Source organism: Entelurus aequoreus, linkage group LG26 (assembly GCF_033978785.1).
Source record: "Entelurus aequoreus isolate RoL-2023_Sb linkage group LG26, RoL_Eaeq_v1.1, whole genome shotgun sequence".
Classification (NCBI taxonomy): Eukaryota; Metazoa; Chordata; class Actinopteri; order Syngnathiformes; family Syngnathidae; genus Entelurus; species Entelurus aequoreus.
This window is the reverse complement of record NC_084756.1, coordinates 24,703,770-24,731,270: the sequence shown is the minus strand read 5'-3', so window position 1 is coordinate 24,731,270 and position 27,501 is coordinate 24,703,770. Positions and strand designations below refer to the sequence as shown.

At 37.9% G+C, this 27,501-nt stretch overlaps 1 protein-coding gene across 2 annotated transcripts in view; it reads right to left on the bottom strand.

Moving 5' to 3' along the window:
* The window catches only part of LOC133643187 (zinc finger protein 385A-like), a 74,660-nt gene that overhangs the window by 26,497 nt on the left and 20,662 nt on the right, over positions 1 to 27,501 (bottom strand). For both annotated transcript variants that reach the window (XM_062037610.1, XM_062037611.1), the window contains exons 2-3: positions 17,496 to 17,647; positions 10,803 to 10,913 (exon numbers count right to left, since the gene is read on the bottom strand). In XM_062037610.1, the coding sequence (XP_061893594.1) occupies positions 10,803 to 10,913; positions 17,496 to 17,647 (263 nt within the window). The remainder of the gene's footprint in view (positions 1 to 10,802; positions 10,914 to 17,495; positions 17,648 to 27,501) is intronic.

The following is a 27,501-nucleotide window of genomic DNA, read 5'->3' as shown; positions in this document are numbered from 1 at the left end:
GGGAAGGCCATTCTAAAACCTTCATTCTAGCCTGATTTAGCCATTCCTTTACCACTTTTGATGTGTGTTTGGGGTCATTGTCCTGTTGGAACACCCAACAAGACCCAACCTCCGGGCTGATGATTTTAGCTTGTCCTGAACAATTTGGAGGTAATCCTCCTTTTTCATTGTCCCATTTAAAGCACCAGTTCCATTGGCAACAAAATAGTCCCAGCGCATAATACTACCACCACCATGCTTGATGGTAGGCCTGGTGTTCCTGGGATTAAAGGCCTCACTGTTTCTCCTCCAAACATATTGCTGGGTATTATGGCCAAACAGCTCAATTTTAGTTTCATCTGACATCACATGGACAAAGATAAGACCTTCTGGAGGAAAGTTCTGTGGTCAGATGAAACAAAAATTTACAAGTGTATGTAAACTGTGTGTGTATATATATGTATATATATGTACATGTGTATATCGATATATGTATGTGTGTATATATATATATATATATATATATATATATATATATATATATATATATATATATATATATATATATATACATATATATATATATATATATATACATATATACTATATGTGTATATATATATGTGTATATGTGTATATATATATGTGTTTATATATATATATATATGTGTGTATATGTATATATATATGTGTATATGTATATATATGTGTATATGTATATATATGTATATGTGTATATATATATATATGTGTATATGTATATATATATATATATATATATATATATATATATATATATATATATATATATATATATATATATATATATATATATATATATATATATATATATATATATATATATATGTATGAGGTGGCGACTTGTCCAGGGTGTACCCTGCCTCCCGCCCGAATGCAGCTGAGATAGGCTCCTGCGACCCCGAAAGGGACAAGCGGTAGAAAATGGATGGATGTACATATACAGGTATATGTGCATATGCATATATATATATATGATATTGTCAGAATGCAAAGGAGTTCCCACCGTGACGTCATCACATCCCGAGCATACGGAAATTGCCGGAGGATTTTGTGAATGTTCAATCGATATTTAACATACTTTGCGGATTGGAAACATATTTGGAGATGAATTAACGGATAAAATGAAGCACAATTTAGCATATAAAGAGCATTTATTTTTCCATTATACAGATACTGTAAAGGGTATGAGGAAAACACAAAAAAAGGTACAGTATGTCAAAGTGCATTTTTATGCAGGTTTTAATCGATCAGGGTGTGCGCAGGTGTACCTAATGTTGTGACCGAGTGAATCTATATAACGTTCATGACGGTTATTTTGATTGTGTCTGGAAAGAAAATACTGCTGACAACTTTAAGATATATATTTTAAACAGTGTAGATATTCAAAAGATACATTATAATAGTTTTGGACCCCAAAACGGGACAAGCGGTAGTAAATAGATGGATGGATTGGCTGTGGTTTCATTTGCAATTTGGGAAGGTCTCCGGAATCAAACATCTTGCAGACACGCTCAAAAAATGCGATTGTGGAGCTAAATTGACACAACACTTACACCAAAAGATCCAATGCAACAATCCATCAATCAAAGTGTATTTATTCAGCCTTTAAGCACAAGTGCCTCAAAGGGCTGCACAAACCACAATGGCGGACACAATATATATTATCCAGACCCCAAGGGAGTGTTTTAAATGTATATTAAATTCATCGTGTTGGTCTCCTTTGTCATTTTTGTGGTGTAAAAAAGAGGCTATTTTTGGTGCTTGTATTAAAGGATGTCTGCACTTTGGCAAAAGGGAAGCAGTCAGAATAAATATTATACACAAGCAATCATTTCTGACTATTTTCTTCTTTCTGGCCAGGATTACAACACGTTTTTACTCCAATCCTTGTAAAGACGCTAATGCCTTCTAAGTGGTCTTCAAAAGAACGTGCACGGTTTCCAAGAGGCTTTCCCTGCCAAGGTCAATGACTCAAAGTGGTTCCTTCAAAGACGTACTGTACAAGCGCCGTAAATGTCCACGCATAATTCATGCCTTCTCGGATGCTCACGTTAAAGCCCCGTCTCCGTCGGGTGTTGACGGTTCAGCTCACCAGGATGCAAATGGGAACGTAAAAACCTGATCCGACCTGTGCTTGCGTCACGTGGCGCAGGCGTGATGGTGACGTGTGTGTCAGCGACACATAGGATGACATCATCGCAGCACGTCAACTAAATAAAAGACAGATTCATGTTGACGGTCCGCAGGCCCGGCCCTAACCAATCTGGCGCCCTAGGCAAGATTTTAGGTGGCCCCCCCCCACATCGGCAGTGAAGTGTATATACTCACAAGAAACCGAATAGCTTTGTCTTTGACCTTTTTTTTTACTTAAAGAAAGCAAATTAACAATCAGAATAGTTAACAAGATTAAAAAAAATATGGTTAAATAAATGAATACAAAAAATGAATATATGAAATACAATATTTTTTACACACATAAACACAAAATAAAATGTGTCAACAAGTTGCATAAAATAAATGAAAAATACAATATAAATAAGGCACTGCACAAAACAAGATATCAAACCAGTATGACTTTAACAACTATATTACAAAAAAAGGGGATCCTACAGAGTTCTCTATTTGTGCTTTTTAATATTGCATTAACTAGAATGACTTACAAATGACTGTACACCAGGGAGTACTGTAATTACCTAACGTTACATTATTATTTTCCATAACAATTTAGCCCCCTCCACAATATTAACCCGACGTTAAAACAGAACTAGCTATTTATTGATTAGCAATTGCCGAATCATGTAACATTAGCTTAATGCTAAAAAGCCAGGTTACTATCACATTCTGTAACAGACAAATAATTTCATGTAGGCTAACGTTACCTACCTGCTACCTCTGTCTTTTTCTCGTTTCTCCTCTTCTTTTCTCTTTTTTCTTCCCTGGGCACCTGACAGTTTTGGCCGTTTTGACATCTTGTGTTGATTTTTTTATGTGGTGACGTCCAAAAAGTGTCATTATACGGGAAGGGAGGGGGCGCACCGTGCCGGGGGAGGGGGAGGGGGGGGGGGGGTCGTAATGTTGTAACAAATAATATTTCTATTAAATAGGCTTTACTTTGCATTTTAATTAACGTGGGATTATTTTATGTATTTAGAAATAATAGTACCAACTTTTTTTTTTTTTTTTTTTTTCTTCCCTCCAACATTTGTGGCACTGGCGTGGCGCCCCCTGATGGACGGCGCCCTTAGCATTTGCCTATACAGCCAATGCCACGGGCCGGCCCTGACAGTCCGACATGATTAATAATGAAAAAGATGCTACTGCGCATGCGCCTGACTTTTTGTGTTACTTAAAATGCATTAATAAATGACTGGGATCCAGTAATTTATAAAGGTGTATGAACTGTCTGGAATTTAATCGCGGGTTATCATTATGCCGTTAACTATTATATCCAATGTTCCCTCTAATTGTTCATGTGTGTGAGCAGACGCAAAAAGTCTGTGAGCATTGAGTGGAGGCCATGTGAGCAACATCACACGTGCACAATGTGGCTACACCAGCAGCACATTGAGTGGAGGCCATGTGAGCAACATCACACGTGCACAATGTGGCTACACCAGCAGCACATTGAGTGGAGGCCATGTGAGCAACATCACACGTGCACACTGTGGCTACACCAGCAGCACATTGAGTGGAGGCCATGTGAGCAACATCACACGTGCACACTGTGGCTACACCAGCAGCACATTGAGTGGAGGCCATGTGAGCAACATCACACGTGCACACTGTGGCTACACCAGCAGCACACCTGGCCCAAACCTCACTAAATAACAACTTACATCTCCATCCATCCATTTTTCTACCGCTTGTCCCTTTCGGGGTCGCAGGGGGTGCTGGAGCCTATCTCAGCTGCATTCGGGCGGAAGGCAGGGTACACCCTGGACAAGTCCCCACCTCATCGCAGGGCCAACACAGATAGACAGACAACATTCTCTTATTATTATAATCAAATGACAGCAGTCATTTCCATTTCTACTAGAAGTGTTTAGGCCCACTTACAATGACAATAACAACAAATATTGTTTTTCATGAAGTGTGTACTTGTATTGTTTGTCTGGGTGGAGGTCCTGCTTTGGAAATAATTTGTAGCCCTTTCAGACATTGCATTTAGTTCCCATTCAAACATTCACATGTAGCACAATGAGATGTAAGCAGGGGATCATGTGTACATTCCTGCAACTTCCTGTTTGTAAAAAATATATTTTTATTAGTATTTATTTAATATACTAACAGCATTTCATGATTAATATTTACAAATGAAGATTCCTAATAAATGACACTAGAATAAGCACACATAAATCATAGTGTAAGGACCTGGAATGACACTTTATGTGTGGTGTTGGAGTTGTCCCACTTTTTATGTGGCTGTAAACGCATCACTGGCTAAGTGCCATATGTGCATGTGTTGGTGCAAGTGAGAAAGAGTGAGCGGGTGCTGTTGATATCACAAAGTTGCTTTTGGTCTGGTTTGTACTGCAGAAAATGACCACTTTTGCTAGATATTTTTTTTACTAATGTTTTGGTGATGTGTTTATGGCCGACAATAAAGAGTTTTGCTCAGTAAAGTGATGGATGGAATTCATGTCCTCAAAGCATCTCGACAGACGTTACAATATTTGAACAACGATGACGAAAACTGTTTTCTCTGTCGTGTCCGTGTGTCGAAAATTGTCATGCGCTTATTTTTTTATTTGGATTTTGTGCGTGGCATAGATTTGCCGTGCGCAGAGGACGCTTGAGCAGTGCGCAGTTGCACAGGCGTGCACCTTAGAGGGAACATTGATTATATCCCTCGTCCATTAACAAGTCAAGTGCGGTCACGGCAAGTTGTTGCCGCAAAAGTTGGTCAATTTTTTATTGCATTACGACAAATTAGAAGGGCGGTCACAGCAATTGTCACGGTCGCCGTGGTTAAATTCCAGCCCTGAAACACCCTTTACCAGTTTCTCATGGCGATAGTTTTTTGCACATTTCTAGGGGGAATGGAAACGCAGCTACTTATAAAGCATGTTCCCCGGTCCACTATTTGAGAAGGAGCGGTCTAACTCCAACCCAACACAACCAAATCTGAAAAGAACTCAGTGATGTAAGTGTAGGAGAAATCGCAGGCTTGGTAGAAACCCATTAAGTTAAAGGCCTACTGGAATGAATTTTTTTTATTTAAACGGGAATAGCAGATCCATTCTATGTGTCATACTTGATCATTTCGCGATATTGCCATATTTTTGCTGAAAGGATTTAGTAGAGAAAATCGACGATAAAGTTTAGCAACTTTTGCTCGCTGATAAAAAAAAGCCTTGCCTGTAGCGGAAGTAGCGTGACGTCACAGGAGCTAGTATTCCTCACAATTCCCCGTTGTTTACAATGGAGCGAGAGAGATTCGGAGCGAGAAAGTGATGATTACCCCATTAATTTGAGCGAGGATGAAAGATTCGTAGATGAGGAACGTTACAGTGAAGGACTTGAGAGGCAGTGATGGACGTATCTTTTTTCGCTCTGACCGTAACTTAGGTACAAGCTGGCTCATTGGATTCCACACTCTCCTTTTTCTATTGTGGATCACGGATTTGAATTTTAAACCACCTCAGATACTATATCCTCTTGAAAATGAGAGTCGAGAACGCCAAATGGACATTCACAGTGACTGAACATGTAAATACACGATTAATAATTCAGCTTTGCGAAGCTAAAAAAATAGAAGCTAACCTAGCCACGTAGCCAACGTGATAGCAGCAGTCTCAAATGCAGATAGAAACTAAATAAATAAAAAAACCCTGACTGGAAGGATAGACAGAAGATCAACAATACTATTAAACCATGAACATGTAAATACACGGTTAATATTTTTCAGCTTGGTGCAACTAAAAAAATAGAAGCTAACTTAGATGCGGCGGCGGGCGTTGTACGCTTTTGACGACACCCCGGCCGCCATCAGAGTCGGCAAGAAACATATATTTCCCCAAAGTTACGTACGTAACATGCACATATCGACACGCACGTACGGGCAAGCGATCAAATGTTTGGAAGCCAAAGCTGTACTCACCGTAGTGCGTCTGTTATCCTGCTCAAAACACAACACAACCTCCTGGTGTTGGTGTTGCTGCAGCCAGCCGCTAATACACCGATCGCACCTACAACTTTCTTATTTGCAGTCTCCATTGTCCATTAAACAAATTGCAAAAGATTCACCAACACAGATGTCCAGAATACTGTGGAATTTTGTCAAAGAAAACAGAGCTATTTGAATTGGGTCCAAACACTTCCCTTGACCTCGTGACGTCACGCGCATACGTCATCATACCGCAACGTTTTCAACCGGAAGTTTATCGGGAAATGTAAAATGTCACTTTATAAGTTAACCCGGCCGTATTGGCATGTGTTGCAATGTTAAGATGTCATCAGGTGTGAATGAATGATGGGTTCAGAAAAACATGTAAAGCGACTTTGGGTACTTAGAAAAGCGCTATATAAATCCCAGGTATTATTATTATTATTATTATTATCATTGATATATAAACTATCAGACTGCGTGGTCGCTAGTAGTGCCTTTCAGTAGGCCTTTAAAGTACCAATGATTGTCAAACACACACTACACTGCAAAAAGTCAGTGTTCAGTTATTAGTTATTTCAACTAAGCAAAATGATCTGCCAATACAACAAGAAAATTTGGCTTGTCAAGACTTTCCAAAACAAGTAAATTTAGCTAACTTCAATGAACCCAAAAATAGCTTAAAATAAGTATATTCTCACTAATAACAAAAAAGAGACCTTTTTGCTCAATATGTTGAAAAATATTCTTAAATGAAGTAAATGCTAGTGCCATTATCTTGACATAATGATATGCGCTCGGCATTACATTTCTTGAAAGCAGCAAACTTATACTAAAAACTAGTTTATTGTTCTTAATGGAAAGACAACAAGGCAAGCGCTTGTTACTCTCGGGGTCTCCTAGCCGCTCAGGCAAATCATATTGTCTAAAAATGCATTTTCCCATCGACAACATGACATCATCGCGCCAAGTGCGTGCTCTTTCAGTCAATTAGTGCGCATATATACAGCCCCGCCCCCGGACAAACATTTTTTTATTGTAATTTTGAAGAATTCATCTGAATGTGCATGAACTATTTCTGTTCCAAATTGTTAGAAATGTTAAATGTTTAAATATGAACTGTCAGTTTACTGTACTGTGCCAACTGTACTACTATATGAGTACGTGTTTTCTATTGTTTCATTGAAAATAAAACAGCAAAGTCCATTTGGCTGTCATCTGTTTTAATTATGAGACACAATTGTGTCAAAGTCATGATTTTTTTTTTTCATGCTTGAAATAAGAAATGATTACTTAAAAAAAAAAGTAGTTTTCTACTTGTGAGTGTTGATGACACAACAGTTGATATTCTAGTTTCAAGCATGTTTTACTCAATATAGCTCATCAAATCTCAGCAACAAGCTGTAATATCTTACTGACATCATTTAGGAGCAAAACCCTTAAAACAAGTAAAACACTCTAACATCAAATCTGCTTAGTGAGAAGAATGATCTTATCAGACAGAAAATAAGCAAATATCACCTTATTTGACATATTTCATCTTACTTAGATTTCAGTTTTTGCAGTGTAGGTGTGGCGAAATTATTCTCTGCATCTGACCCATCACCCTTGATCCCCCCCCGGGAGGTGAGGGGAGCAGTGGGCAGCAGCGGTGGCCGCGCCCGGGAATCATTTTTGGTGATTTAACCCCCAATTCCAACCCTTGATGCTGAGTGCCAAGCAGGGAGGTAACGGCTCCCATTTGTATAGTCTTTGGTATGACTCGGCCGGGGTTTGAACTCGCAACCTACCCATCTCAGGGCGGACACTCTTAACAGTAAGGTCAGCGTTTTCAAGCGGAGACTGCAGCTGCTGCATCTTTGTTACATTTGTAGCCCTTCAGTCACGCTGCTGCAGGCTGGCAGTTTTCCATCTGTCAAAATGAAAGAAATGAAAAAATCTGCCAAATCAGCTTTAGGGTGACTTGAAGGACACGCTGCAGTTCACTTGGCTCCTGTGGCTCTTATCGGACACTTCCATTAAAATATCATCAGAGTAAATCTTGTAGTCTCCTGGCAGTTTACTGCTGAGGGAGGATGACCACGCCAGGCTTTCATTTGTATAAACAATCACATGCATTTAGGAGCACAATTAAGGATGTACTTCAACTAACAAAACACGTTTTTTTCAACATGCTTACATACTCTACCTTTTGCATTAAATCCATCCATCCATCCATTTTCTACCGCTTATTCCCTTCGGGGTCGCGGGGGGCGCTGGAGCCTATGTCAGCTACAATCGGGCGGAAGGCGGGGTACACCCTGGACAAGTCGCCACCTCATCGCAGGGTCAACACAGATACACAGACAACATTCACACACTAGGGACCATTTAGTGTTGATTTATATTATTATCTGCTGTCTGCCTTGTACTTTTTTTTATGTCATTGCCTAAAACAAATGAAAGAGAGAATGAAAAACAGGGTGTCAGAAGAATTGTATCTAAGTGATCACAAAACTTTGTGTTGCCACGAGTTCCCGGCGAGAAGACGAAAGCTGTCTTTCATCCTACCGAGAAGAAGGCTTGTCAAACTCCACTGTGTAGGATGGGAAGCAACATGAAGGTGTTCTGTTTCTTTGATGTATCGTAATCAACAGAAAGATTTTGATTTGACCCCAGAATTACAAAGCAGAGAGAAAGCAGGATCTGCCCAAGTTCCAGGCACCTCTTTTTTTAAAACTCTTTTACAACCTTTTCTTTTGAACTGTTTTGTAATCAAAGGCGATGGCTGTTTACGACCCCCGTCCCTTTAGAAACCGCTGTTGCCATGTAATCAGGGAAAGTCCAAATAAAAGAGGAGGCGTACAATCTTTCGGCACAGCGTAATAAATAATAATAATAATGGATTAGATTTTATATCGCGCTTTTCTATTATTAGATACTCATAGCGCTCACAGAGAAGTAAGTGGGAACCCATCATTCATTCACACCTGGTGGTGGTAAGCTACATTTGTAGCCACAGCTGCCCTGGGGTAGACTGACGGAAGCGAGGCTGCCAGTTTGCGCCTACGGCCCCTCCGACCACCACCTACCATTCATTCATGTACGGCCCCTCCGACCACCACCTACCATTCATTCATGTACGGCCCCTCCGACCACCACCTACCATTCATTCACCAGTGTGAGCGGCACCGGGGGCAAGGGTGAAGTGTCCTGCCCAAGGACACAACGGAAGCTATTTGGATGTCAAGAGGCGGGGAGCGAACCTGCAACCCTCAGGTTTCTGGCAAGGCCGCTCTACCCACTACGCCATACCGCCCCAAGAAGAAGGCTTGTCAAACTCCACTGTGTAGGATGGGAAGCAACATGAAGATGTTCTGTTTCTTACGACCTTTTCTTTGAACCGACCTTTTCTTTTGAACTAGATAGATAGATAGATAGATAGATAGATAGATAGATAGATAGATAGATAGATAGATAGATGTATAGATAGATAGATAGTACTTTATTGATTCCTTCAGGAGAGTTCCCTCAGTAAAATTAAAATTCCAGCAGCAGTGTACAGACTTGAGATCGAATTTAAAAAGTAAAAAGTAAATAATGGGGGTATAAATGAAAACAAAATAGAAAAATATTACAATAAGAATAAAAAGAAAAAGCAACAATGAGAATAAAAATATAACAGTAAAATAAGAATATAACAAGAGAAACTAGACAGTAATGACCATGTTATGAAAAAGTATTGCACTGTTATTGTTTCGCATCCCCTGTCATGCTAGTACCCCCCCCCTCCCCCAGAGAGGAGTTGTACAGTCTAATGGCGTGTGGGACAAAGGAGTTTTTGAGTCTATTAGTCCTGCACTTGGGATGAAGCAGTCTAGCACTGAACAGGTTCCTCTGGCTACTGATAACGGTATGCAGGGGGTGACTGGCATCATCCATGATGCTCACAAGTTTTTACAATTACAACTGTTTTGTAATCAAAGGAAATGGCTGTTTACGACCCCCGTCCCTTCAGAAACCAGCTGTTGCCATGTAATCAGGGAAAGTCCAAATAAAAGAGGAGGCGTACAATCTTTTGGCAGAGCGTAATGACACTGTACAAGGGTACAGATGTACACGTTTCTCCTCACTGAGCCAAATTCTGTCTCTGTTTGATTCTTTGCTTCTTGTCTTGTTTAATAGATGTCATCAGTGTTTGAACCTGACACAGGGTTTTTTTTAATTAAAATGAGGAAGTCAGTGTTAACGTTTTTCCTAAGATGGGTTTGAAGCATTATGTTGCATGATACTGATAAATAATAACAGATTTTATTTGTAAAAAGCACTTTATATTGAGTAAACAATCTCAAAGTGCTTCAGTGTATTAAATAAATAAATAAAAAGATAATAAATAAATAAATAAAAATAAAAACGACAACAGCCAAACAGCTATCACTAGTATGCATATATCTAAAAAAAAAAAGTTTTTAAAAAAAAAGAAGGACTTTTAAGCCTTTTTTAAAAGCATCCACAGTCTGTAGTGCCCTCAGGTGGTCAGGGAGAGTGTTCCACAGACTGGGAGCGGCGGAGCAGAAAGCCCGGTCTCCCATTGTTCGTAGCACGTTCCCCTGCATCGCACTGCCCCACTATTTGAGAAGTACCGCTCTAAACAATAACTAGTCGCTCCCTGACAGACAAATTGGAGTTTTTCTACCTCTGAGTTGAAGCGGATTTGGCAGACATTGCAGGAGATGATGGGCCGCTTTGTCCTCACCACAGGGGGGCCGAAGGTGTGCGTCATCACCGCCTTCTGCACGGGGTCCATCTGAGGAGAGCGGGCACAGAGGTATTGTTACCAACACAGGACGACCTTTGTGGTGGCACAGGATCTGCGAGAACAAGGACTGGGAGGTGAGGGATGTGGACAAGATGCTGGTTTTTTTGCAGCTGTTGATGTCTGGGCCGCACTTCCTTCATGGGTGTGGTTCCAGTGTTTCGCCCTGTGGTTTGAAGGGCCAAATTACAGACTGCCTCCAACTAAAAAAAGACTTTGAAAACACTTCATGACAATATACAATATATTACGTATATATACAGAGTATGTATTTTTAAAAATATTGTTTTGATGACAGCTCAAGCTTCACTCATTTTCGCCGCAACAAAAGTTGTCCCCTGTAAAAAATATTGTACATTCTTTTTCACTTTATTTTATTTGACATAATTCTAAAATATACCGTATTTCCAGTATATTAGCCACACTCACTTAATTTGACAAGAAAAACATCTTTTCCCATTAATTAGCCGCACCAGACTATAAGCCGCAGATATATACGTTGCGAAATGAGTTATTTACAGCCAAATATTTCATACATTTTTATTTACATACCGTATTTTTCGGTATGTGCAGTGTTGCACAATAGGAGGAATAACAATGTTAAAACTAAGGATAAGATAGAATTGAATAAGAGTAATAAAGTGGGAATGCATTGGTAATAATGAATAGAAACATCAAAATATTAGAATAAGCGGGCCTATTAAATATGAAGCAATAACTACAAGATATAATCAAATGGAGGCCAAAGTAGGAGCTGGACAAATATTAAGACTACATCATATAAACAAGGAAATGAGACACAATGCTGTTTCATTTAAGACAAATTCAACAAGATGACGCAACATATTTTATCCAATAAATTAAAAATTATATATATTTATTTTAGCACAGCATAATTGTATGTCAATGTATTTTTTGCCAGTTATTTATGAGTCCCCCAGTATATTTAATTAATATTGATTTTTCTAACCAGCCTGATATGAACCAGTTTATGCGTTAAATACATAATAATATTAGCAATAAAACATGCTTTCATATCATTTGATAAGGTTGGAAACTGTAAGTAGGTTGTATATAATTATTGACTACAATTAAAATCAAGAGTAAGATTACTAATTCAGTGTTAATATTTGAGTGGGTAGTGGAAAAGGTATGCTTCAAGGCATATACCACATTAAAAATGTATTTACACTACAGTAACAGTGGCGTATGTACCGTATTTTTCGGACTATAAGTAGCAGTTTTTTTCATAGTTTGGCCGGGGGTGCGACTTATACTCAGGAGCGACTTATGTGTGAAATGATGAACACATTAGCGTAAAATATGAAATAATATTATTGATGTCATTGACGTAAGAGACTAGACGTATAAGATTTCATGGGATTTAGCGATTAGGAGTGACAGATTGTTTGGTAAACGTATAGCATGTTCTATATGTTATAGTTATTTGAATGACTCTTACCATAATATGTGAGGTTAACATACCAGTTGGTTATTTATGCCTCATATAACGTACACTTATTCAGCCTGTTGTTCACTATTTATTTTAAATTGCCTTTCAAATGTCTATTCTTGCTGTTGGCTTTTAGCAAATACATTTCCCCAAAAAATGCGACTTATACTCCAGTGCGACTTATATATGTTTTTTTCCTTCTATATTATGCATTTTCGGCAGGTGCGACTTATACTCCGGAGCGACTTATACTCCGAAAAATACGGTATATACTGTCAACAGCCCATGAGACTTAGACACATATAACTCAAGAATGTACATTCTTAATCCTTGATAATCCACTCTCAACATTCTTAGGGACATATTTTTTACTAGGAGAGGAAAGAGAATTGTTTTATTTCTTCCTTAACCTCTAAAGGCTTAGTGGCCACATGCGTGGACAGCACCTTTTAGCTCTTATTTCCAAAAGTGTGTACACTACTGAATTGGGGTCTTATGGCCGCTTATGTGGACACTTATACTGCCATCTGGTGGTGTCAGAAGAGTATAACATACAATGAAATTTGGGGAAAAAAAGTGTAAAAATAAAGATTAGCATGTCACTACACATGAAGTACACGTTTTGTACTTCTGGACTAAGTACATCATATCAAAATATGACTTTTAGTTGTTATTGTAATTAGGGTCCAATAAGCCCAAATAGCAAAGAAAAATAAAAGAATAATGTAAACAAACAGCTTGGGCCTTAAGAGGTTAAAAAGGCCCAAATTAAATGTTTTCCATAAATTTAGCAAACATGAGTACCATCAAAAATGTCCCCAAATGATATTTTCTATCTTCACAAAATCTAATGCAGTTTTTTGTGCTAGGATTTCTATTTTGACTAGGGATGTCCGATAATGGCTTTTTTGCCGATAACTGATATTCCGATATTGTCCAACTCTTAATTACAGATTCCGATATCAACAGATACCGATATATACAGTCGTGGAATCAACACGACTTGGACAACCAAGTATGGTGACGATAAGGTCCTTTTTTAAAAAAAAATTCATAAAATAAAATAAGATAAATAAATTAAAAACATTTTCTTGAATAAAAAAGAAAGTAAAACAATATAAAAACAGTTACATAGAAACTAGTAATGAATGAAAATGAGTAAAATGAAGTGTTAAAGGTTAGTACTATTAGTGGAGCAGCAGCACGCACAATCATGTGTGCTTACGGACTGTATCCCTTGCAGACTGTATTGATATATATTGATATATAATGTAGGAAGCAGAATATTAATAACAGAAAGAAACAACCCTTTTGTGTGAATGAGTGTAAATGAGGAAGGGAGGTTTTTTGGCTCGGTGCACTAATTGTAAGTGTATCTTGTGTTTTTTATGTTGATTTAATAGAAATATAAAAATATACGTTTACCAAACAATCTGTCACTCGTAATTGCTAAATCTCATGAAATCTTATACGTCTAGTCTCTTACGTCAATGAGCTAAATAATAATATTTGATATTTTACGCTAATGTGTTCATCATTTCACACATAAGTCGCTCCTGAGTATAAGTCGCACCCCCGGCCAAACTATGAAAAAAACTGCGACTTATAGTCCGAAAAATACGGTAATGGTTTTTCAAGCATTGTCGTTAAACATCTGGAACAATGCAATCCGAAACATGTATGCCCTAAACTCAGAGGGTTGAACTCATTTATCAAGCTACAGGTCCATTTTTATAATGTCAGTCGTAAAATTGTCATTTCCAAATGGTTTTATACAATTTGGATATTGTTGGAACGAAGATCTGGGCCACCTTTCATGTTACAGTAAGTCAGGAGTGCTTCCTGTCAGTGTTCACACACACACACACACACACACACACACACACACACACACACACACACACACACACACACACACACACACACACACACACACACACACACACACACACACACACACACACATACACACACACACACACACACACACACACACGCATTGCTGGTGTTGCCCTCAGCAACCAGGAAAAGTTCTGTGTGGTTTTACTCAGCCTCTCATCTGCTACCTCCACTCTGAGCCTGTCTGCCAAATGAGAGACTGTTTACTCTCCAAAGCTTCAGGCACCGGGGAAACCGTATAATTGGTCTGAAAACCCAAACCCTGTTGGAATGCATCGTCGGCGTATTCACGTTTTGATTTTAATTCCAGCTCTTTTGTTGTTCTTCCTCTCTCACTCTTGTCCTCTATATTTTTCTCCCCCGTTTGTATTCCCAGTTGCCGGATAACGGCAGCTTTGGTTCGCTACCTCGCTGACCTGCTTTCATTACACACATCAAACTTTTTACACCGAGGGCTGCAGATTGACAACTGGCAGGGTACGGGGGATCACTTTGAAGTTTTCATTGCGTAAAAGACGCTAAAAGCAATCCTATATGCAAGTAAGTTGTCAATATTTCCAGCCTGCATGTTACAAGCATCAACATTTCCACTTGTTCTCCTTACATTAGCAACGTTCACACTGCAGGGTCGGGTGTCCAATTCTGATTTTTTGGGTCAAATCCTACACTGCAAAAAGTCAGTGTTCAAAAACAAGGAAAAAGAATACAAAAATGAGGGGTATTTTATTTGAACTAAGCAAAATGATCTGCCAATACGACAAGAAAATTCGGCTTGTCAAGACTTTCCAAAACAAGTCAAATTAGCTAACCTCAATGAACCCAAAAATACCTTTAAAATAAGTATATTCTCACTAATAACAAGTGCATTTTTCATAGTAGAAAAAAAAAAGAAGAGACCTTTTTGCTCAATATGTGGAAAAATATTCTTAAATGAAGTAAATGCTAGTGCCATTATCTTGCATTAATGATATGCGCTCGGCATCACAATTTTTGTTTTTTCATGCTTGAAGTAAGAAATGATTACTTTAAAAAAGTAGTTTTATACTTGTGAGTGTTGATTGATTGAAACTTTTATTAGTAGATTGTAGTGCTGCAACAACTAATCGATTAAAATCGATTAAAATCGATTATAAAATAGTTGCCGATTAATTTAGTCATCGATTCGTTGGATCTATGGTATGCGCATGCGCGGAGGCTTTTTAAATTTTTTTTAAATTTTTATTTTATTTTCTTTATTATTATTATTTTTTTATAAACCTTTATTTATAAACTGCAACATTTACAAACAGCTGAGAAACAATAATCACAATAAGTATGGTGCCAGTATGCTGTTTTTTTCAATAAAATACTGGAAAGGATAGAAAAGTAGTTTGTCTCTTTTATCCGATTATTAATCGATTAATCGAAGCAATCGACAAATTAATCGATTATAAAATTAATCGTTAGTTGCAGCCCTAGTAGATTGCACAGTACAATACATATTCTGTACAATTGACCACTAAATGGTAACACCCCAATACGTTTTTCAACTTGTTTAATCAATTCATGGTATGATGAATGATGGTTGATGACACAGCTTTGCAACAGTTGATATTCTAGTTTCAAGCATGTTTTACTCAATATAGCTCATCAAATCTCAGCAACAAGCTGTAATATCTTACTGACATCATTTAGGAGCAAAACCCTTAAAACAAGTAAAACACTCTAACATAAAATCTGCTTAGTGAAAAGAATATCTTATCAGAGAGAAAATAAGCAAATGTCACCCTTATGTGAGATATTTCATCTTACTTAGATTTCACTTTTTGCAGTGTATATTTTAAGTGGCTGTTAACATTACAAAAAAAATAATAATTTTTTTTTGATTTTTATGTGAATGCAATCCGACCCGCACTACAGTGTTCACGGAAGTAAACATGGCCTCCTACTCCGGTCAGTCTCAGTACTGGCGCATTTGTGGTAATTTTATGGATTTTGTGCAATCAAAGTCAACATTTTCTTAACCAAATTATTTTGCGTAGAAGATTAAGAAGGAAGAGTAAAATAATTTTGGCTCCGGCAGTTTTACAGGATAATTGGCTACGATGTCTGCTTTTCTATTTGCATAGTATGTATATCAGTGTTTCCCATAAACTGCCAAGATACCTGTGGCGGTGGGGGCGTGGCTATGGGCGTGGTCATCATGACATCATCGAGTAATTTGCATAATTTACTACAATGATTTGATTTTCTCTAAAAAGGCTCAAAAAATGTATACTTACTAATTAATAATAACAGTTTTGTTTTAAACGTCCATCCATCCATTTTACAATATAATTACAACACTTTATGTACATATTTATATACAGATTTGAACAATAAGTTATTCACTGAAATATATTTATTAATTGTGGTTCTTACAAAAAATATATCTTATAAAATATAAAAGCTAAAATGTCTCTTAAAGCTCTGCCCCTTTAATTAGTGCATACTAAATAATTTAACTTTAGCCTACTACTACAAGCATATTATTTACCAGCAACATAAAGTGAAACAGAGGCAGAGGTGTCCTGCCACAGTCAGTAACAAATAAACAGAAAACAGTAGTGGTCAAATACAAATAAGGCAACAAGAGAAGTATCCTACACTTCTCTTTTGTAAAGTAAATCTGAACAGCCTATATGGGCATCTACATCAACTATATGATTTGCCTGAGAAGCTGGACAGGACCAAAAAAAAATTAAAAAAAATAAAAATAAAAATAAAATAAAATAAAATAATTTAAATTTTTTTTTTTTTATTTTTTTTTTATTTGTGGCGGACATAATTCTTTCGTGGCGGGCCGCCACAAATAAATGAATGTGTGGGAAACCCTGTATATATTATTAATTTCGTAAATATAAATCTTTATGTATCTAGAAATGGCGGTCCTAAAGAGGTAGGCATTTTTCGGCGGTCTCAAGAAGGTAACAAATACAAGAATGTGTGTGTGTGCACCTCTATGTTGACCTTCAAATGAAACCCAATCTGGAAATGAAGCAGAAAATGCTGACTTGCCCTCGGCCCCTTATTCAATTGATTAGCTGCAAGTCATATCCGTGCTGTGAAACACTCACCATGATTTCTTTTTAAATATTTCAGAGTCTCCGTCGAATAAAATGGAAAGAAGTGTCAAACTCTTGTTTGTTTGGTGAAGGACAAGATCGTTCGAGTGAGGCCGTTTGTGCGCGGCGACCACTTACTGTATTAAAGTTGCGGAAGAGGCCCAGAGCTGCAGGGTGTGGCGACTCCAGGGGCAGCGGTAGGAAGGGCTTCAAGTCCAGGGGGCACGGGGGGATGACGGCTGGAGTCCTGAGGAAGGCAGGGAGCGCCGGCCCCACTCCATTTAAACCTCCTGTATCGCAAAGAAAAATAGTTTGGGTGAAACTTACAAACGTTGCTTGGACTGATGAATTAAGAATCCCTTCAAGGAGAAACTCTATGGACGATTTGACTTTCGGTTTGAGGCTAAACAGGAAGAATATTTTCAACCCGCAATACCTGCAGTGAGCAAACTCGTCCAAAAGATGGCGCCATAGAACACACAATAACACACCATTTCAGTCCTAAGCTTGGGTTTAATGCAAACTATTGAACATTATGGGTATTAGCGAAAAAAATCAATCCATTTTATAAACTGTAGGGTTCAAAAAGTAGGAAGAATGTAGCGGCTTATAGTCCGGAATGTATGCTACATGCTGTAAGTTTGTATGTGGTGTAGTAACATTCAGGATAACATGCAATATTTACATATTTTTTCTCATTTTAATTTCACAGACGCATCTCAACAATTGAGTTTTCCTTCAACAACAACAAAAAGAAAAACATATCAGTTCTTGTTTTACAAAACCCCAAAAGCAGTGAAGTTGTCACGTTGTGTAAATGGTAAATAAAAGCAGAATACATTGATTTACAAATCATTTTCAACTTATATTCAATTGAATAGACTGCAAAGACAAGATACTTAACGTTCGAACTGAGAAACTGTTATTTTTTGCAAATATTAGCTCTTTGGGAATTTGATGCCTGCAACATGTGTCAAAAAAGCTGGCACAAGTGGCAAAAAAGAGTCAGAAAGTTGAGGAATGCTCATCAAACACTTATTTGGAACATCCCACAGGTGAATAGGCTAATTGGGAACAGGTGGGTGCCATGATTGGGTATAGAAGCAGCTGCCATGAAATGCTCAGTCATTCACAAACAAGGATGGGGCGAGGGTCACCACTTTGTCAACAAATGCCTGAGCAAATTGTTGAACAGTTTAAGAATAACATTTCTCAACAAGCTATTATAAGGAATTGAGGGATTTCACCATCTACGCTCCGTAATATCATCAAAGAGTTCAGAGAATGTGGAGAAATCACTGCACGTAAGCAGCTAACTAAGCCCGTGACCTTCCATCCCTCAGGCTGTACTGCATCAACAAGCCACATTGGTGTGTAAAGGATATCACCACATGGAACACTTCAGAAACCCACTGTCAGTAACTACAGTTGGTCGCTACATCTGTAAGTGCAAGTTAAAACTCTACTATGCAAAGGCATTTATCAACAACACCCAGAAACGCCGCCGGCTTCGCTGGGCCCGAGCTCATCTAAGATGGACTGATACAAAGTGGAAAAGTGTTCTGTGGTCTGACGAGTCCACGTTTGAAATTGTTTTTGGAAACTAAACGTCATGTCCTCCCGAACAAAGAAGAAAAGAACCATCCGGACTGTTCTAGGCGCAAAGTTGAAAAAAACATATACCTTGTCTTTGCAGGCTATTCAATTGAATATAAGTTGAAAAGGATTTCCAAATCATTATATTCTGTTTTTATTTACGATTTACGCAACATGCCATTTTCATTGGTTTTGGGTTTTGTACATAAGTATTGTGAATGATAGACAAAATTCTACAAAAAAAAAAAGAGCAGTTCCCCTTTATGTCCAAAATGGTCCAATATGTTTTGGTAAGGATTGAGATTTCTGTTGACAAGAACTAAGACCATGTACAGCAGGCCTGGGCAATTACTCGGGGGCCACATTTAGAGAAAAAAATGTGTCTGGGGGCCAGTGTATCTGATTTTTAGGAAGACTAACACAAAACCTCACAATAATGTCTGATTGAATGCTAAAAACGTTATGACAGACCGCCTTAAAAAAGGAATGGAATTTTAATTCTTTTTTTAACTGAATGAGACAGCCAGAGTGTACATGAATATAAAGAATGTGGGATTTACAATATTAACTATGAAGGATAAAACACTGAATATTGACAACATATGAACGTCACACATACACATATGTCACAATCAAGCGAACAAAACAAAATGCAACAAACAGTGAAATATGAGCGCAAAGTGTAAAAAAAACAACCCAGCTACAATCTGATATATGTGATACATCACTAAGCTTTACAACTTTGTTGGGAAAATCTCCTTCTGCGTCTGTCCCTGACACCCACATTTCAGGCTCTGGAAACACTCTGTGGAAACACTCCACACCCACACTGCTTGGTGCCTCGTCTGAGCTGCTGTGACTTACATTACCATAGTAACTCATTAGATTACCATAGTAACTCATTACATGACCATAGTAACTCATTAGATGACCATAGTAACTCATTAGATGACCATAGTAACTCATTAGATTACCATAGTAACTCATTACATGACCATAGTAACTCATTAGATTACCATAGTAACTCATTACATGACCATAGTAACTCATTAGATTACCATAGTAACTCATTAGATGACCATAGTAACTCATTAGATTACCATAGTAACTCATTAGATGACCATAGTAACTCATTAGATGACCATAGTAACTCATTAGATTACCATAGTAACTCATTACATGACCATAGTAACTCATTAGATGACCATAGTAACTCATTCGATGACCATAGTAACTCATTAGATTACCATAGTAACTCATTCGATGACCATAGTAACTAATTAGATGACCATAGTAACTCATTAGATTACCATAGTAACTCATTCGTTGACCATAGTAACTCATTAGATGACCATAGTAACTCATTCGATGACCATAGTAACTTATTAGATGACCATAGTAACTCATTAGATGACCATAGTAACTAATTAGATTACCATAGTAGCTCATTCGATGACCATAGTAACTCATTAGATGACCATAGTAACTCATTAGATGACCATAGTAACTCATTAGATGACCATAGTAACTAATTAGATTACCATAGTAACTCATTAGATGACCATAGTAACTCATTCGATGACCATAGTAACTCATTAGATTACCATAGTAACTCATTAGATGACCATAGTAACTAATTCGATGACCATAGTAATTAGTATATGATATTATCTGCCGATAAATGCTTTAAAATGTAATATCGGAAATGATCGGTATCTGTTTTTTTTATTATCGGTATCGTTTTTTTAATTTATTTTTTTATTTTTTTATTTTTTTATTAAATCAACATAAAAAACACAAGATACACTTACAATTAGTGCACCAACCCAAAAAACCTCCCTCCCCCATTTACACTCATTCACACAAAAGGGTTGTTTCTTTCTGTTATTAATATTTGTGGTTCCTACATTATATATCAATATATATCAATACAGTCTGCAAGGGATACAGTCCGTAAGCACACATGATTGTGCGTGCTGCTGCTCCACTAATAGTACTAACCTTTAACACTTCATTTTACTCATTTTCATTCATTACTAGTTTCTATGTAACTGTTTTTATATTGTTTTACTTTCTTTTTTATTCAAGAAAATGTTTTTAATTTATTTATTTTATTTTATTTTATTAATTTTTAAAAAAAGGACCTTATCTTCACCATACCTGGTTGTCCAAATTAGGCATAATAATGTGTTAATTCCACGACTGTATATATCGCTATCGGTTGATATCGGTATCGGTAATTAAGAGTTGGACAATATCGGGATATCGGCAAAAAAGCCATTATCGGACATCCCTACTTAGTATAGTTGAAGACTTGCGGTCATTATAAAAGATGAGTGCACATCATAATGGCAGCTACACTTTCCATCTTAAACATCTAATACAATTATTTGGGAATGTCCGGCGGGCCAGATTGAAAAGCTTAACGGGCCGCATGTGGCCTTAATTCCCCAGGTCTGCTGTACAGTATCATTGCCACCACCCCGGGCATTTCTTGCTGACTTTCCTCTCACTCGCCGCTCATCCACAGTGGCTGCTTGTACTTAAGGACTCTTCTGTGAATGGCAGGAAGGGGAGCTTAGCTCCTTAATCCTGGCAGCCAGGGTGTGCACATATCTGCCTCCACACCCTTTCTCACCACACCTTCCTTCCTCATTTCATGCTCTGTTATCCTGCCCGCCTTCCTCACTTCCACACCAGTGCTACTGCTTCTCCTCATCCTCTCTCTGGTCTGACACTATTCCCGCTGTTGTCGTCTGGCGGAGAAACCCGCAACGTGCCGGAGGCCCGATCTGACTACACACCAAACAGTTTTTCTCCTGAGATGATATGCAATCGGCATCCTTTATTGCCACCGCCTTGTGACGGCAACTTAACAGCGCACAGTATGCAAATGGCGAAGAGGAAGAAAAGCTATTTTGGTGACTACAGACGAGGCTCCTTTCTCTGGACATGCATATTTTCTCTTCTCCTTCCTTTTAAGATTACCGTATTTTTACGACTATAAGGTGCACTTAAAAGCATTTCATTTTCTCAAAAATCGACAGTGCGCCTTATAAGCCGGTGCGCCTCATGTACGGAACAATTCTGGTTGTGGATACCGACCTCGAAGCTATTTTATTTGGTACATGTTGTAATGACAAGTGTGACAAGTTAAGACAGGGGTGTCCAAACTTTTTCCACTGAGGGCCGCACACGGTAAAATGAAAGCATGTGGGGGCCATTTTCATATTTTTCATTTTTAAACCATAACAAAATATATGCATTTTTTATTTATTTTACCTTTAGGGGACCATAAAGGGTCTCAGTCATTAAAATGTTAAAAATAAGTCAGATTATTTTTTTAAAATTATTTAACGCTTACAGTAAATCTCTATATCAACTTCAAGTTGATATAAAGTAATACAAAAAAAAAAAAAATGTTTTATGGCTTTTCTGTCAAAAACAACTAAGTTTTTTTTATAGTAAAACTGAAATATGCAGTATTTAGTAATTAGAGCCCTAAAAGATCAATAATGCAGGACACCATTGATTTTAATTCTTTCATATTTTTGAGTAATCACAGTGAAAAAAATCACTAAATATATTTGGGATCCAAAAGGTGCCCCACTCATAAAGTGATACATTTTTATTAGGTTTTTCTTTGACTTTCAACACTTAAGTTAGGAGATCAACTTCAGATATATCTGTCCATTTTATGCTGGAGCTATTATTTTGTTTGTTTTATGCGCTTTTGTCAAAGAAAACTTTGATGTTTTTATATGGCTACTACACAATATATGCAATATTTACCACATAAAACATTTTAAAGTGAAATATTTGAAGTAATTGGAGCCCTGAAAATAATTCATAATAACATGGATTTTTTGTCTTTTTTTTTTTTTTTTTTGAGCAATGGCAAAAAAAGAAAAATGAAGAAAGACAAAAGAAAAAAAAAACAGCCTGCATGGCAGCTTTTGTGTCAACATTGCAACTTTTTCTCGTTAGATTTCACCTCATTCCAATTTTATTAATGTTCTTTTTTATTTTTACAATAGTATTTCCAGAATGTGTGGCGGGCCGCTAAACAATTAGCTGCGGGCCGCAAATGACCCCCGGGCCGCACTTTGGACACCCCTGAGTTAAGATATGTGTAGACTGCAGGATGACGGCAATAAACAACACCACGGGGGGGGGGGGGGGGGTTAGTACTACAAGGGATTCTGGGTATTTGTTCTGTTATGTTTATGTTATGTTACGGTGCGGATGTTCTCCCGAAATGTGTTTGTCAATCTTGTTTGGTGTGGGCTCACAGTGTGGCGCATATTTGTAACAGTGTTAAAGTTGTTTATACGTCCACCCTCGGTGTGACCTGTATGGCTGTTGACCAAGTATGTCTTGCATCAATTCGTAATGAGTAAAGCTGGTAGATATTATGTGACTGGGATGACATGCACGTAAAGGAAGTGCCTAAAAGGTGTATTTTCTCTCTGTACCTCTCCCTACGTCCGTGTACACAGCGTCATATATTTGACTTTTAAAAACCGATACCGATAATAACGAAACTGATACCGATTATTTCCGATATTACATTTTAAAGCATTTATCGGCAGCCCGATATTATCGGACATCCCTAATAAATAAATAAATTAAAAAAAATATATATATATGTATATATATACATACATGTATGTATGTATATATCATATTCATATACCCACCATATTTCAAAAAAATGCTAACCTATTTATCGTTAACCGTCTGGAATGGATTTATGCTGGAGAGTGGTAATTGTTTTTTGGTGACATCTAGTGGTCACAAAAATCCATGAAGTTAAGCTCATGACGGTAAATTGAATGATGCGGACATGTTTATTACAGGAAACGTTCTAATACGCTTATATTCTTCAATTAAAAAATGTCATATTTTTTTGAGAATTACCTTTCAGCAGTTTGGAATCGCACCAAAATGAACCAAGACTGAGGTACGTGCCAAACCGTGGCCATGGAGTATCCTTACACTTTAACATTTGTACTGGTTTTACTGTATGGTATAAAAACATGTACTGATCCTGCACTTTTATCTGGATCCTTATCAAAAGGATGTGGTAGACGTTATTTCATCTTGCTGGCTATTTTGACAACACCCACAGCGTATGCAAGTATTCACTATACATATCTGTGGCCATGGAAGTGACTGGAACACCTGAATCTAATCATTTAGATGAGTGAGTGAATACTTTTTGTAGTATCATGTGGTATCATTTCTGATATTGGATCAGCACAGTAGGTGTGCTTGATCTCCATTTTTAAAACGGAGTCTAACAATCTAGTTGGTATTTTCTTTGCAATTAAACAATGATGAATGAAACATTTGTTTGTGTGCGTGGAGGGATGGCGATGATTAACATACTCAAACATACTATTCTGTATAAAAAGATAGAGACTTTGAGGAGAAGAATTAGCCTTGAATGCAAGGTCACCTACTAAACATTCTGTCAGTCTTTCCTGCGTCCAACTGTTGCAATAAAAGCAGGCTGCAAATATTCTCCAATGCAATTAAATGCTTGCTTAACCATGCAAATAATCTCTAGCAGGGCAGATGGAGGATCTCTCATGTTTAGTATAGATGGAGGATCTCTCATGTTTAGTATAGATGGAGGATCTCTCATGTTTAGTATAGATGGAGGATCTCTCATGTTTAGTATAAATGGAGGATCTCTCATGTTTAGTATAGATGGAGGATCTCTCATGTTTAGTATAGATGGAGGATCTCTCATGTTTAGTATAGATGGAGGATCTCTCATGTTTAGTATGGATGGAGGATCTCTCATGTTTAGTATGGATGGAGGATCTCTCATGTTTAGTATAGATGGAGGATCTCTCATGTTTAGTATAGATGGAGGATCCCTCATGTTTAGTATAGATGGAGGATCTCTCATGTTTAGTATAGATGGAGGATCTCTCATGTTTAGTATAGATGGAGGATCTCTCATGTTTAGTATGGATGGAGGATCTCTCATGTTTAGTATAGATGGAGGATCTCTCATGTTTAGTATAGATGGAGGATCTCTCATGTTTAGTATGGATGGAGGATCTCTCATGTTTAGTATAGATGGAGGATCTCTCATGTTTAGTATAGATGGAGGATCTCTCATGTTTAGTATAGATGGAGGATCCCTCATGTTTAGTATAGATGGAGGATCCCTCATGTTTAGTATAGATGGAGGATCTCTCATGTTTAGTATAGATGGAGGATCTCTCATGTTTAGTATAGATGGAGGATCTCTCATGTTTAGTATAGATGGAGGATCTCTCATGTTTAGTATAGATGGAGGATCTCTCATGTTTAGTATAGATTGAGGATCTCTCATGCTCATTTTACGCCACGTTGCAGTTTAAAAGTCAAATAATTTCTGCTGTTCCTTCATGAACTTTGCAGCAAGTGACAACGGGGCGACATATCAACGTTGTCTGGCGCCATTTCCGCCGTCACATGCTTTTCCATCGCGTTGTGCGACCCACACTCTTCCCCTGAGTGATTTACGAGGACGCCTCTTCCACAGCCACCGTGCACGGCGGACGCCATTGATCACACACATTCAGAGGAGAGTTAAAGTGCTGTCAAAGTCCATAAATCCAGACCTCGCCATGTGTTGGTCCTTCACTCAGGGAGAAAAGGACCAGGCTCTCCTTCCACCTTTTTTTTTTGTCATGCAAATGTTTGGCTGCGACAAAAATCAATGCCTGTGTAATAGCTTATTGAATTTTTGCGTGGATTTGTGGGAGAAATGAAGAGGTGCAGAGAGGAAGGGGGGAAACGATAGAAGACGACCAGCTTGTCGCCAACAAAGCGTGACGTGCACACGCACACACACACTCGTGCACACGGCCGTGCTGTGCCTAAGGCCTCGCAAATTGGCAATTCATTTGGCCAATTTAGGCCTAATGATCACAGAGGTAATGTCAATGTCAGTGCAGCCTCTCAGTATTCCCCGCCTGCCTCAGTGCACGGCTCTGCTGCACGGCGGGACCAAACACGGGGGTCCAGGGGGGTGTGCGCGCCAAAAGAGAAAAGCAATGCAGCCATCTTGCGTTCAAGGCGCCTCGCATCTGCATCTAAATGGGCTGCTGTGCCCGCAGAATGAACAAACTTCCCCCTTGACAACGCTGCTGCACAGAGCCTTCGATGTCTGTCAGTTTATGTGACGGCATCGCAAATTGCCGAGTCAATTTGCTGCTAAATGACACTGTTAAAGCACAGATGATCATTTATTAGCATCCATTAAGGTCTCTTTTTTTTACACACTTGATCATCCTGTAGCGTCGCTGCAGAAGAGTGTTGGCTGTCTTCATGATGAGCAACACTGCAAAAAGTCAGTCTTCAAAAACAACAACAAAAAATACAAAAATGAGGGCTATTTTACTTGAACTAAGCAAAATTATCTGCCAATAGAACAAGAAAATTTGGCTTGTCAAGACTTTCCAAAACAAGTCAAATTAGCTAACCTCAATGAACCCCAAAATAGCTTAAAATAAGTATATTCTCACTAATAACAAGTGCACTTTTCTTGGTAGAAAAAAAAGAGACCTTTTTGCTCAATATGTTGAAAAATATTCTTAAATGAAGTAAATGCTAGTGCCATTATCTTGACATCATGATTTATTTTTTCATGCTTGAATTAAGAAATGATGACTTTAAAAAAGTAGTTTTCTACTTGTGAGTGTTGATGACACAACAGTTGATATTCTAGTTTCAAGCATGTTTTACTCAATATAGCTCATCAAATCTCAGCAACAAGCTGTAATATCTTACTGACATCATTTAGGAGCAAAACACTTCAAACAAGTAAAACACTCTAACATAAAATCTGCTTAGTGAGAAGAATGATCTTATCAGACAGAAAATAAGCAAATATCACTTTATTTGACATATTTCATCTTACTTAGATTTCAGTTTTTGCAGTGAAGCCATGGCCAAAAATGGCGTATCAGCAGACTTTGAGGATGTTCACTCAGTTGTTACATTTTGTAAAAAAACAAATAAAAAAAACACAAAAAAACAGACATGACACTAGGTTTGTCCCGATACCACTATTTTGGTACCGGTACCAAAATGTATTTCAATACTTTTCTAAGTAAAGGGAACCACAAAAATGGCATTATAGGCTTGATTTTAACAACAAATCTTAGGGTACATTAAACATATGTTTATTATTGCAATCAAACAACAATTTTGCCCTTAAATAAAAAAGTGAACATACTAGACAACTTGCCTTTTAGTAGTAAGTAGAGATGTCCGATAATATCGGACTGCCGATATTATCGGCCGATAAATGCTTTAAATTGTAATATCGGAAATGATCGGTTTCAAAATTATCGGTATCGGTTTCAAAAAGTAAAATTTATGACTTTTTAAAAGGCTGCTGTGTACACGGACGTAGGGAGACGTTTTTGACACACACAAGTGAATGCAAGGCATATTTGGTCAACAGCCATACAGGTCACACTGAGGGTAGCCGCGTAAACAACTTTAACACTGTTACAAAATATGCGCCACACTGTGAACC